The sequence below is a fragment of the Mastomys coucha genome, unplaced genomic scaffold, assembly GCF_008632895.1.
Source record: "Mastomys coucha isolate ucsf_1 unplaced genomic scaffold, UCSF_Mcou_1 pScaffold20, whole genome shotgun sequence".
Lineage (NCBI taxonomy): Eukaryota > Metazoa > Chordata > Mammalia > Rodentia > Muridae > Mastomys > Mastomys coucha.
The window spans coordinates 111,824,589-111,838,164 of NW_022196903.1; the positions used below are offsets into that span (position 1 = coordinate 111,824,589).

Below are 13,576 nucleotides of genomic sequence, written 5' to 3' on the forward strand. Positions count from 1 at the left end.
GAACTCAGGACCTTCGGAAGAGCAGTCAGTGCTCTTACCCGCTGAGCCATCTCGCCAGCCCCAGTTTTTTGTTTTTTAACAGTGCAGTATGAGCAGTGGCCATGGTTCTTGAGCCATTAGAATCCCAGGGGAGCTCACTAAGAGCTCCGCCTTTCAAAATGGCCAGCACCCCTGGTACACACTTGAAGTCTCACGACCTCACTGTCCTTTCCTAACAACAGTGATAACACGCACTGCACTGAAAACCCAGACCTCTGCTCACCAGCACTGAACTTACATGCAAGTGCATCTCACTGGCGTCTCAATGGTATTGTGCATTCAGATGGCTGCCCAGAGAATTGGGATGATAGTGACAGCTGGGATGCTTCCTAGGGCTTGGCCACTCATGCAGAGGAACACCCTGTGTGAATTGTGACACACTAGTCCTTGACCTAGAGGCACCAGTCTCCATCCTTTTTTCCTAACACAATCCGAGAGACAGGTTTAATGCAGACTCCTGAGGGATCTGGGACTTCTATCTGGAGATGGGCCGGAAGACTCCCTCCAGTGAGCCCTAAGTATGTTTCTGTAAGTTGACCACAGCCTACTTTACACAATATATATTACACTGACAACCAGATCGGTGTCTCAAAGGCTTTTATAAAATGATGTTCATAGGGTTGGGAGGCCCTCAGCTAGTTTTCCAGTCAATTTCATTCTTTTACTAAAAGTGATGGTTGCAACAGGAAAGAATAGAATTCTGTCTTGCAGTGTTGTGGAGGGAGCTGGAGGTCATTACGTTATGCCATGCCTAGAAGAATGTGGAGCCTAAAATACTGACCTCAGAGACACAGAGAAAGGACCATAAGTTACCAGCCAGGGTGGAGAAGGGGAAGTGAGAGACCTCAGTTCTCTCCTTCTGCCACATGGGTCTCAGGGATTGAACTTACGCCATCAGACTTGGCGGCAAGCACCTTTGCCCACTGAGCTACCTCAGCATCCACCCTTTCCTAATTTTTAAATTGTGTTAAAACACATACAAAATTACCACCTCACCCACTTTTAAGCTTACAGCTCAAGGATATTAAATATATTAGTAGTGTGTAGCATCTATTTCTATGTTTCTTTACATCCTATAAACTAAAACCTGACGTTTAAACAGTAACCAGTAACCCTCTTCCCCTCTTAAGCCACCGTCATGCTTTCTGCCTCAGAGATTCCAATGTATGGCTAAGAACTTCAAATAAGTATAATCAAACAGTGCTTTGTTTGTTTGTTTATTTTTTGTGAATAGCTTATTTTACTCAGCCTAATGTTTCTAAAGTTCATCCACGTGGCACCACATATAAAAACTTCCTTTCTAAAGCTCAGTGATATCCTGTTGGCTGGAAACACTACCTTTACACTATCCACTCATTTGGGGCACGTCTGCTTTCTGACTCACATCATAAATGTGAGTGCTCAAACATCACTCTGTAATGCTGTGGTAAATACTCGTAAGCAATGTTCCTGGGTCACTCAGTATTCCTTTTTTTTTTTTTTTTTTTGGTTAATTGAGAAACAGTAGCTGTTTTTCACAGCCCCTAGACCATTCACCACATATGCATATTCACCACCACAAGGTGGTTCATCTTGACTGTTAACTTGGGGAAATTTAGAATCACGTAGGGTACAAACCTCTGGGCATCTCTCTGAGGCTTTTTGCAGAGTGGGTTAAATGAGCAGGAAGACCGCCCTGGAATGTGGGCAGCACCACTTACACATTGGAGTGACACAGAGAATATAAAGGAGAAAATGAGCGGACAGCAGCCCTGCTCTCTATGCTTCCTGCTGAGGCGCTGTGCTGAGCCACCTGACACTCTGGGTACCATATCTTCCCACCTGGATGGATTCTGTGCCAAACAAAGCCTTCTTTTTTTAAAGCTGCTCTTATCAGATATTTGGTCACAGGACTGAGAAAAGTAGCTAATACACACCAAGAGTGCCAGAGTCCTAGTTTTCCCTGTTCTCTCTGGTCCTCACTATTTTGTTGCCCTATTTGGTTTTGAATAGCATCTCTAACAATGGGCTTGCCTATAATTTGGGGGAGCAATCATGCTGACCAAGCCCTTTTCTTCTTGTCTAGAACTGATAATACCACAGTGTTCAAAAGCCATCTCATGACCCTACACTTGAGTCAACATCAATGCTGGTCAAGCCAAGGATAGGAAGAGACTGAATCCCAATCCTTTCCTAAAGCCATCAGGCTGGCTACCTCTGGACAATCTAGTAATCCAGGAGAATAAATGCAACCAAGCTGAGTGACAGCAGTGACTGCCAAGGGCATTTCTGAGTGTCACACCTCCAAAATGAACCACAACCCCACTTGCTGTATACAATCAGAAGCTAGACCATTCCAGAAATTGCAGCTCTTCCCTCATCAGCCTCATCCTCTCTGGCCTTCCAGTAGACTTCTGATTCTCACAGCCAAAGGGAAAAGAAGGAGTCACATACCTGGTGATCTTGAAGATCCTGAGCAACCGCACACATCTCAGCACAGAGATGCCCAGGGGAGACATGATCTTCGTCTCCACCAGGATGGTCTCCAGGATACCCCCACACACAATGAAACAGTCGAAACGGTTGAAGAGGGATACAAAATAGGCCTGCAGACCCAGGCTGTACATCTTCAGGAGCATTTCTGCAGTGAAAAGCGCCAGGAGGGCCTTATTGGCCGTGTCTAACAGGTGTCAAGAGGGGTGGGATCCAAGCCAGGCATGAAGAAGATGGAAGGGGAAGGGGAGAGAAAAAAGTCACTGTCATATCTGGAGAGAAAAAGACCCATCTCTTCCTCCCTCTTTTTCCATCCACCCTTCCCCCTCCTTCCCACGAGACCTCTCCCAGCTACTTCTGGAGGAACAATTAGGTTTAATTTCCACCATCAGAAGCATATGCTGAGCATCTACTACACATCAGATGTTTAGCATATGTTGCCCTCCTTAATCCCCATAGGAATCTGAGAGGCTTTGTATTGTTGCTTGTTTTTTTTTTTTTTTTAATTGAACCCAAGCCTTTAGAGGTGAGACAGGAAATTCAGAGGGATCAGTGACCCATCCAAGCCAATAGCCAAAGCAGAAACCAGGCTATCTGCGCCGTATCTTGTTCCCACAAGACTGCCTCCTGCCAGGATTCCCATAACTGGAGCTACATCTGCCTTACTCCCAGATGAGATGCTTGGACATGGGTTGCATGTGTCTCTATAGGAGTCCGGGCAGGACAAGGGCCTTGGGTGGCTCCTGGGGATACTGTCCTTTGTCCAGACTCTGTTTAATTCTTGTCTTTATCTCATTATGGCCTGGGTAGAGCTACCTGTAGAAGGGCCAGAGGAATTGAAAACCTCTTCTGGGAAGTTGCCTGCTGAGGGTCTGAAATAGCCAGATAAGAAACAGCTCCTGCCCTGCTACTGGGACTCAATGATGACTGTGGTGGGGGGGGGGGCGTGGTGAGAGGCATATCACATGCTTGAAGGGACACATCTGTTTATGAGAAGAGCCTGAATTTTAATATGGGGCTTGCAAGCTTCCAGGCCCTTGGACTTTGCAGCATGGCACCGGCCAAGAAGCACTGGTTGGCTGCTTCCCTGGCACCCTCCCAGGAGGACCCAGAGCGGAGTTAGCCAGAGTAACTAGGACACAGCCAGGGGCTGCTCACCTTGCACTTCTGTGAGCCAGTGAGGCTGGTTGTAATGTTCGGAGGCAATGGTGAGGGTGTTGAGGAACACCAGGAAGATCACGAGCCAGTAGAAGATGTTAGACTTAACTGCTGCACGGCACTTTCTTCTGCAGAATCTATTCCACCTGCGCCAGTAACGGCTGGAACAGGCCAAGGAGGGAAAGACAGGTTGGCTGGGAGATGGAAACTTCTGCTAGCCCAAAGCATACAGGTGACATCTCTCCTGTCACTGGCGTGGTCTTACTACACAACCTGGCGGTGGAATGATCAGGCCACTACCAAGCTAACTGGGCTCCACTGTTTAGTTATCTATGTGGCCTTGGGTACATCCATCCTTCAGCTCTAAGCTTCAGTTAGAAACAGAGCAGGGCTAACTTCACAGGATTCTTGTGAACATGGATAACATGACAAATAAGCCATTAGCATGACATTGAAGTTGCCCGACAAGTGAGATGGCTTTTATTTTCTCAGCTGGGAATACAATTCAGTGGTAAAGCCAGGCACATATAAGCCTAGGTCTTAATATCTAGTACCACAAGAAAAAGGAGTTTCCAACTATTTTAAATGTATTTAAATGCATTATCAGAAACAGTGTGACAAGTATTAGGAGGAAGCGCAGAAGCGGCTCTAGCAATGACAGAACTAGTAAATGGTTACTATGAATCAAGACTTCTTGGAGGTATTTTAGGAACACCTCAGGGCTTCTCCAAAAGTCTTTAAGTATCTCTGCCAAGCATGTGTTACCTGATATTGAGGAGGAAACTAAAGGCCACTGAGGTTGAGCAACCTGTCCAGTATCCTAGAGAGGCAGAGAGAGGGTGATGCTCTCCCCATCCCAGCCCCTTCCACTGCATCCTTAAGGTCACACACAGAAAAAGAGGTTGCTTTGCATCAGAGTAGTAGGATCTTTTGAGACTTCGACAAACATTTGGATTTTCTGTTTAGAACAATGGCTACACTCACTCCCCTTCCCTCCCCACCAACAGGCATACGCAAAACTCCTGAAGCTCAGTTGTACTCACACAGCATTCTTCAGCACTCTTGGTCAAGGACTCTGTCAATGGTTTTCAAGTGTGGTTATACATAGAACTATCCAGGAAAGCTTTAACAACCAGCTGGCCACCTCGTCCCTAGTACCTCACCTCATCACCAGATCAATCTGATTGACAACTGATTAACTGGGTGCTGGGTATATTCGAATACCCAAAAAGATAGCAAGTGGTACTTTCTAAATCCCCTAGCTTGTTCTAATGTGTAATTATGGTTGAGAACCATTGAGCTGGATAATTTAAGGAGACACTTCCATTTTATGACTCTAGGAAAGAGGGCTTCGCTGTTTGTCCCCATGAAACACATGGCTATGCTGGGGACTCAGAGGATGTTGTATTTAACAGCTGCCTGGAATCCAGTGTGGAAGTTGGGCCACAGACCACCAGGCCAACATGCACCATAGGAAGAACTCCACAATCAGATGACAGCAGCAGACACACACACACACACACAGAGTGAGCTTCTAGATCAGGGAGAACAAAGAAGGCAGCTCCAGCTGTCTGGATTAGGGGTAATGTAAGAAAACCTTATCAGTGGTGCAGAAGACAGCAAGGACACAGCAGATGAGGAAACAAAACCAATGGGAGACTGGAATTCAAGACAGAGAGGGACAAAAGGGGTGGGGCACCAAAATGGCACCCTTCTGTCAACCAAAAGCCAGAGAGGGGTGCTCTGGGAAGGGAGGACAGCTGTAAGAAGGGCAGGATATTTGGCTTAGAATATGACTCAGGGTGGTATCTGGGCATGTATGCAGAAAGATTACCAGGCATGCAGAGTCCCTGCTCGGGTGGGAAAGCAGACAGGAGCAACTGAGGCAGTACCTTGGTGAGACAATCACAGGTATCTGCACTATACGCTTGATCATTCCTACTTGACCCTTTCTAGTCTAGGCCTCTAAGCAAGCAGGTAAGCCCCACCTGCAGCAGCAGAGACCCGCAAACCTCATTCTGCCATCCATAAGTGGACGGAACACGGATAGACCATGACTGACACTGAGAAAAGGAGCAGACTGAAAATATCATTGCACGATTCAAAACTAGTAGTAAGAACTCAAATAAAAGCCTTAGGTGTGTGTGTGTGTGTGTGTGTGTGTGTGTGTGTGTGTGTGTGTGTGTGTATTGTCCTGAGCCAGGATAAAAAAAACCAGCCTTCTATTTTAGGGCAGTAAAATTGAACCACAGTCCTACACTCTGAATAAGTCTATGTCATGCGCTCTTATCTGTAGTCTTCTGGCCAGAGATAATCATAGAAGCATGTTGTCATTTCTCTGTAGACTTGGACAGTAGTTGAAAAACCAAAAATGGCCTTCAGGGTCACATAGTTCCATGCGCAAGCATGACAGATGTGAGGCATAGGACTCGCTGGGTATGTTAAACATCAGTCCCCAAACTCAGCTCCCTACTCCTTAAGGGAGACTTTTTTTTGACATCATCAGCTCTGTGCCAAGAGTAGATTGCATTTTCTGGTCCCAGGGAGACAGAACCTTATATGAATGGCTCTCTCCACTTACCCACATTGCCTTCTGGGATAGCTGGGTTTCACCTATGTCTCTAACACTATAACTTTTCTTCCTATTGTTCTATGGGAAAAAAAATCCTGTTACTAAGACTTAACTGAATTCTATAGTGAGACTGGAAGAGCCAGGGGAAATCTAGGAACTTGAGTTCCTCCCTGAGAACTACCAGGGGGACTTGGGTTTAGGGCAAATAGATTAATCTCCTTTTCTGGTCCAATACATCTTCCACTGGATGTCCCAGCTTTGCAGGGGACACTTAGCTTAGCTGATGCTTTGCAGAATTCACTATGCACAGAAGAGATACCATGAAGTCAGACATTTGTCTGCAAGTGTCCTTCAGGGTGCTTGAAACATCTCTCCATGCCCCATGTCAGTGTGAGGATACGGGAACATGTGGAGGGACAAGCGACTACGACAGAGTCCCAGGTAGCCATAATGAGAGGTGATCTCTGTGTTTTCCAGAACTTGAGACTACATAGTCCTGTGTTATCAGGACGCACCTCTACTTCTTCCCATGGTTATGAGTATTAACATTATAGGAGAATAAAAACATGTTAGTTGCAAAGATATGTTTTAAAATAGACACAATCCCATACTGTGGAAACCATTGACACTTGCCATGCAGGCTACAAAGCAGTCAAGGTTGTTTTTACCTATACAGGTAGAAACTGGCTTGGACTCAGTTTAATGCTGAGAATCTGATCAAGGCCATTTCTCTCACATTTAGAAGTCGTGGACACGGGTTGTTGTAAAGTCTGGCTCATCACACTGGGCTAGAACTGCTCTCTGCCGGCTCTGTTAAGTGTGTGTGGCTGCTGCTGCAGAGCCACTCTGGAGAGTCACGTGGATTTGGGTTGTGGCGGGGATGGGGGTAGTTACTATCCAGGGAAAGTATTTAAGGATAATTGTACATCTCCTACTCTTCAAATACAGTTAGGTTTGACAGCTGGTTCCCTGGCAACACTTCCTACTATATAATAAATGCAATAGTTTATTAGAATGTGTAAATTTATTTGTATGTTTACATATGCACGGAGGACATAGAAATTACATGATAAGACAGGGAGGAGAAATTTGCCTGCTATCCATGTTCTCTTTGCATTAGCCAGAAGTCATTTACTCTAGAAATATAGAACCGGGAGATGGGGAGGGGGGGAAGGGAGGCGGATGGAAGTGAAAGTGTTGACTGTACTTAATTGTCGCTACCACTGTTCTCTGCTCCCTCTCTCTCAGCTCATTTTATCTTCATCCCCCAGTCCTAGCACAGGGCTTTGCACCCTTTTTAGCCAAACAGAATACCCTGCCAACTCTAAAGGCTTCCATCCTCCTAGCTCCTGCCCCTTTTCAGGGCTTAACCCAAACCCCAGCTTCTCTGCAGCGAGCTTTCTGCTCTTCAGGCTCTGGCATCCCTGCAGAGCCCGTCTACATGACATTTTGTTTGCGCAGTCAAAGAATGCTTAGTTAATATCTTTTATGGACAAGGTAATATATCAACAGTTAATAGACACAGTCCTTGTCAGCACAAGGCCCAGGCAGGGCACAGAGCGGAAGGTGCAAATGCTACATGCTGGGGGACTCTGCAGTTGTGTACCTACATCACATCTTAGGCAGCCGTGGAGGCAGCCAGAGGGCTTCCACTGCCTGGTATTATCTGTTAATTTTTAATGTATGGCTCCTGACCCTTCAATGAGCTAATGAGATGCACAAGAGGCAGGGGCCCATGTGTTTGTTACAGATCCATAGTATTAGGCACAGGTTGTGTGAGCCACAGAGACATGCTCTAGGTCTAACTCCCTGAAAAAGGCAAGGTTTAAAAACTTCCAGCCTTAGGAAGGAGGGTGCTAGCTGGAAAGGACAATGCTCCTCAACTGGTTTCCTTAGCATGCAAATGCTGACAGGCCAGAGCTGTGAGGACAGTGGGCTGGGCAGGCTGTCTAGCAGCTGGGATTACGTTTCCATCTTCAACAGAACCGGGAACAAACAAACGGCAGGGAATAAAGATCACCAAATTAATTTTTTTTTTAATGAATAAGCCTGAGAATGGGCCTTTAGAGATTGGGGCACACTTGGGATTTGTTTGGACCTAGTTGTTTGTGGCAGAGTAGAAATGCAGTTAAGTGGGAGGCAGTTGTTGCTGAAGACTAGGTTTGACAGTCCTCACATTTTGGAACACCATAAGGTTTGCTCCCAATTCTGCTTGGTTTGCTCAGAGAAACACCAACAGGTCTCTCTGGATCGATGCTGCAGAGTGAGCCTTGAACGTGGCCAGTTCTTTGTTTTTCCTTTACATGCAAGTTTGAATTACCCAAATACCCAAGGATCATCTAATTTTTCTCATATCCCCCTCCCCCCACCTCTGGGAAGCTCTGTTCAACCATCCTTTCAAAACTAACTATGACTTTTCATCATCCAGTCTTGCACCTAAAATAGGTCAATTTGAAGCTCAAATTCTATTACTGTCATTATTAAACTGTTTCCCCAACTGAGAGAACTATTTGGGAAATGTTGCTAACTCTCCTGGCATTTTCAATCCATTACCAGCCTTAGCTATTTTATAATCAGTTACCATCAGCATACTGAACGATCCAGGTTAGCCAGCTTGTGATATAACTGCTGGGGTCCACTTGTCTGGCAGCTGCTAGCAGCATGTGGCCAATCCAAACCACAACATACAGTAAATAGAATGTACATCTAAGTTGCACAGTCTTAGGCAAAAAGAACGCAAGCTATCTCTCACTAAAACGCGTTACATTAAGTCATGTTGAAATTACAGTGTTCTCACTAAACTGTTTTAAATGAAAAGGTTTCATTTCCTGCTGTTCTTTTGTACTTCTTTGGCATGACCATTAGGATAATTTTCAAACACACACAGAAGCAGGTTTACTATACCAGCCAGGACCTGATCTGAAGGATGGCTGAGGCCATTCCTGAGCTGTGACTCTGTGCTTCTCTAAGCCCAGAGTCTACAGCCCAGGCTTGTCTGCAGGTATCTCTAATGAGTGTGCCAACCAACTGAAAAGAAGCCATTTGTGAATGCAAGGTCATTTCTGTGTGTCTCTTGAATTGGAAGTGCAGAAAGAGAGAGGCACTCTCTTCATCAAAGTGAGCAATTAGAGCCCCGTGGCTGGGAGATGCAGAGTGGACGGTGCCCCAAGGATCAAAAGATTATCATCTGCAAGGACATACCTGACGCCATAGATTTACCCAATTCAAAGGAAGGTTTCAGAGTTTCCTGATAACTCTGGAGTGTCCACAGACATGGGATTGTCTCAAGTCTCCAGATTGTGTTTAATCCATTCACTTATCTATGATTCCTTCATTGGCATGTAGCAAGAATAGAATTTGGGAAATATTTTTACTGCAAATTTTAATCTCTTTACTATTACTATGTGGGGGCTGTGGAACTGTTGAGAGTAATATATACCTGTCAAATATGACATTTCGTTTGAATGCCTATCAAATCTATTGTCTTACCAAGACCAGGTGATCCATCCATCCACCCATCCATCCACCCATCTAGCCATCTATATTATTAAATCCTTATTATGCACTAGCTATTTCTCCACATGCAGGAGATGATGAGGGAAAAATCTAGAGAAGATTCTTTTGTTTCTAGATCTCTCTTTCATATAACAAAAGCCAGTACTGGTAGATCTGACCCTGGATTTTTCCACTAAGGAGGCCTCGCTTTGAAAGAATAATAGGGGGAAGGAAGCCTGCACTTTCTAGTCCCAGTAGAACATGGGAGGTAAGATGTGTGTCAAATTGGAGCAGTGTCAAATACTGGAGTCCTCACTTAATCTTAATGCTTGGATGTTGAGTATCATGGGTTCAGAGGGACCTGCTTAGAAACACCTGGATGTCACAGGGAGGGGGCCAAGGGAGTTGGGGCTTGTGGAAAGGCTCTGCCAAGAATGTCAGTAATTCAGTTATCACTATCTGGCTGGTTCCCAGAGAGCTGGATGCCTGAGGGAAAGAATATACCCTGGGGCTCCCGGCTCACAGAGCTCATTTAGGGACTATGAGAGACGTGAACAACGTCAAGTGTGGGGAAATGTGTGGATCACAGAGCTTGGGAGCCAAAGAACAGGAAGTGGAGATTTCAAAGGCTGGAGGAGTGCAAGGCTGGACATATGACATAGTAGTGTATGTCTAAACCAGATAGACCTACCATATGTCACACTAGCTCATGTGTCAGAGATGGCAAGAGTCAAGAGGATTTTGAGTTGAGAACTCCAAGACCTTACTCACTAAACCCTGATTCTGGGATTGTGGCCCTCCTCCCCGTGGGTATCCAGATCCACCTTAGACAGGAGCTGTGGCAGGAGATGGAACTCTGAGTGACTGCACACATGAGCTTCAGGAACTGCTTAAAAATATGATTGGTAAACACTTCACTGAACTAGTTTAGCATAATTTACACTCCCACTACATATGAGATGAGGCTGGGCAGGCAAGACTATGTTAAGGAAAATAAATGGCCAATACTTTTGGGTTTGTCTAAGATTTGTAGAATTAAATTTGCATTCCCATGCTACATATACAACTGGTCAAGCACTTTGGGGGCTCGAGGACTCAACTGTGGGGTAGCTAAGTAGGGACTGAGTAGATGCTAGTGTGCAGACAAAAGTTCAATGGGACCACAGACCTTTGAGCCAATAACTAGAGTATGCTAAGTGCAAGGACAAGGGCAAGAGAAGGCAAATGGGAATGGAGGAGGTAAGGACTGCCATTTACTCTCCCTGGGAGTGTGCTGAGGGCGTCACAGATGCTGTAACCTGTAGCTGCTTGACAAGTCTGGCTTTTCCAGGTAGCATAGATGGTGATTTAGGTGGCAGCAAAGCTCCGCGAAAAGTCTCACTGCGCAAGAGAGGAGAGAACGTCTGGAAACCTGCAAGGAGCTGCGAGCAGTGGGAAGGAAGGAAACAAGTGTCTGTGCAGACGTACAGAAGGTAAAGCCAAAGGCAGGTCACAGGGTGGGTATTCTGGAAGTTTCTGACACCATCTCAAAGCACTGACAGAATCTACATTCTGTCTCTAATCCTCAAAGTTGTGAAGTATGTCAAGTAGTAGTTCTCACATTTAAACTGCCTTTTTCCTATACAGGAGGGAGACATATTTGTTCTGACCTCTCAGAGCCTACCCAGAAGAAGCCAAATCTCAACCCTTGAGTTAGTTCCCTTGATCAAACCATGAACCCCCATACAAAAGGAAACAGTTATATCCCAGGAGGATCCAAGCTAATAGAGTTACCTTGGTCATCCACAGTAGTTGGGGAGTATGCAGGAGGGGCAGAAGGGAAGAGGAGTGGCTTGCATCTCACTCACCTGAACTTGGATTTGGAGATCCGGTGGCTGAAAGAGTAAAAGGAAATATTAACAAAGACAATGAACTCATTTTCTTCCACACAAAGAGTGGTTAGCTATCCCAAGGGAATTTGGAGTTCACTAGGTATATATGTGGGCACTGGAAGGATTTGTTGGGTAAGTTATGATGCCGCAGCAAGAACACTCTGTGTATTTGGATGTGGCTGACCCAACTGACATCTACACATCTAGAATCTTCTAAGTGTGGGTGATCCTCATTGGGAAGAGGGAGCACACAAATCCTGAGAGGACTGTATCTGCCCACAACCTCCATAAAGAACTAAGAAAAATAGCCCTTGAGAAAAGCCATGGCAGATGGACAGCCTCTCCTGTAGACAGGAGGATCCCTCCACCAGAAAGCTGGAAGTGCTGACCTCACGGTGGTCGGCCATGATCTCTCCCAGAGTTGGATTAGGAGGTACATGCAAATCACCGCAGGCAGTTGGAAATGGGAAAACATGATTTCCCTGGCTCAGAGCTATTCACTAGATTAGGACAAATACCTCGGGTTCTAAAGGGATGTGGTGCATGCTGAAGTTGGGTGTAGCCTGGGGGGGTCTATGGTGACTCTGGGCAGAAGTACAGGAAGGGTGTCCCAGTGACAGCTGCCTTGAAGGACTGTTGCATCGGAAGGGTCCTGAAAGGCAGAACCTTTGAGAAGGCTTTGAGACTGTCCAGTTCATCTGGGACAGATTCCAGGAAAGCTATTCAGGGTTAGGAGCAGGGAAGAGGTCAAGAGAGAGGATTGTTAATGAGAAGTACGGAAAAGTGAGGGAAGGAGCCAGGGAGGAAAGAAGGAAGAGAAAGGAGAGGAGAGGAGAATATAAGCAACTGTGACAAAATATTTTGGGAAAGGAACCCAAACATTTGAAGGTACATGACTGCTTAACTTTGAAGCTAAGAGAAAAGTGAATAGAGGCAGAATAGCACGTCGAGTGAGGCTGCTCAAAAGGACCACGAACAAGACTACCAATGCACAGTTGACATTCCAACGGGGATGGGGAAAAAAATCAGAAAACAACCCTCCCAGACCAGCAGCCGAGAGAGGGCAAATCCGTCTTCTCCAGGGACGAGGTCCCTGACAGGTTACCTGACACTAGGTGGTCAGCCCTAAACACGTTACACATGAGCAACACTAACACATGGACTCAGTGGGTTATATATTTACAAATCTATATCAATAGTAACTAAAGATCAAGAGGTCATGAAATTGTGAGGAGTGGGGGTATATGGAAGGTGTTGAGAGGGGAGAGGGAGAAGTGGGAATTATGTAAATACAGTACTCATGTATGAAATTCTCAAACAAAATAAGTTTAAGTAAAAAAAAAAAATGGTCACAAAGACTGGAATGCAAATGAGAAATGACAATGATCAGAGACCCTTGTAGGATGTTGGAAGGTGATTGCTTGAAGCCATGTTGTCCCAGTGAGGCAAAAAGCAAGCCATGTCACGGAACAAGAAAACATCAACTCTTCTCATTATTTTTTTTTAATTAAAAAAAAAAAACCGAAGATGTGACAGGTGGCAAAGCCATCGTGCATGAGATAATTACATCTCCGGGGCACTGAGAAGCTGAGCCAAGTGCCTTGATTGCTCTGCACTGTTAACTAACAACCCTTTCCCACCCTCAAGACTGCCTGCTAGGCTGCAGGGTTTAATCACAAGTTAACTGAGTATGTGGGAGGGGGACCTAGGGCCCAGGGCAGCATCTTTTATCTAGAGCCATCGTTTAATGGGGGAAGAAATGCTTGCTAGCTGCTAAATGGAGACAGGCAGACAGGTTATTCTCCATGGCAAGGATGTACTGAGCTCAGGCATCCTTAAGAATGCCTGGTTGGTGATAAACAACTTCAGCAAATATATATTCAGCAAATATTTAGCTGGATATAAATTTAACTCAAGCAAATCAGAGGCCTTCCTCTACACAAAGGATAAACAGGCAGAGAAAGAAATT

At 45.5% G+C, this 13,576-nt stretch overlaps 1 protein-coding gene across 36 annotated transcripts in view; it reads right to left on the reverse strand.

Moving 5' to 3' along the window:
• The window catches only part of Cacna1c (calcium voltage-gated channel subunit alpha1 C), a 529,265-nt gene that overhangs the window by 103,464 nt on the left and 412,225 nt on the right, over positions 1-13,576 (reverse strand). For all 36 annotated transcript variants that reach the window (XM_031383153.1, XM_031383144.1, XM_031383150.1 and 33 more), the window contains 3 exons: positions 11,584-11,610; positions 3,670-3,830; positions 2,473-2,698 (listed from right to left, as the gene is read on the reverse strand). In XM_031383153.1, the coding sequence (XP_031239013.1) occupies positions 2,473-2,698; positions 3,670-3,830; positions 11,584-11,610 (414 nt within the window). The remainder of the gene's footprint in view (positions 1-2,472; positions 2,699-3,669; positions 3,831-11,583; positions 11,611-13,576) is intronic.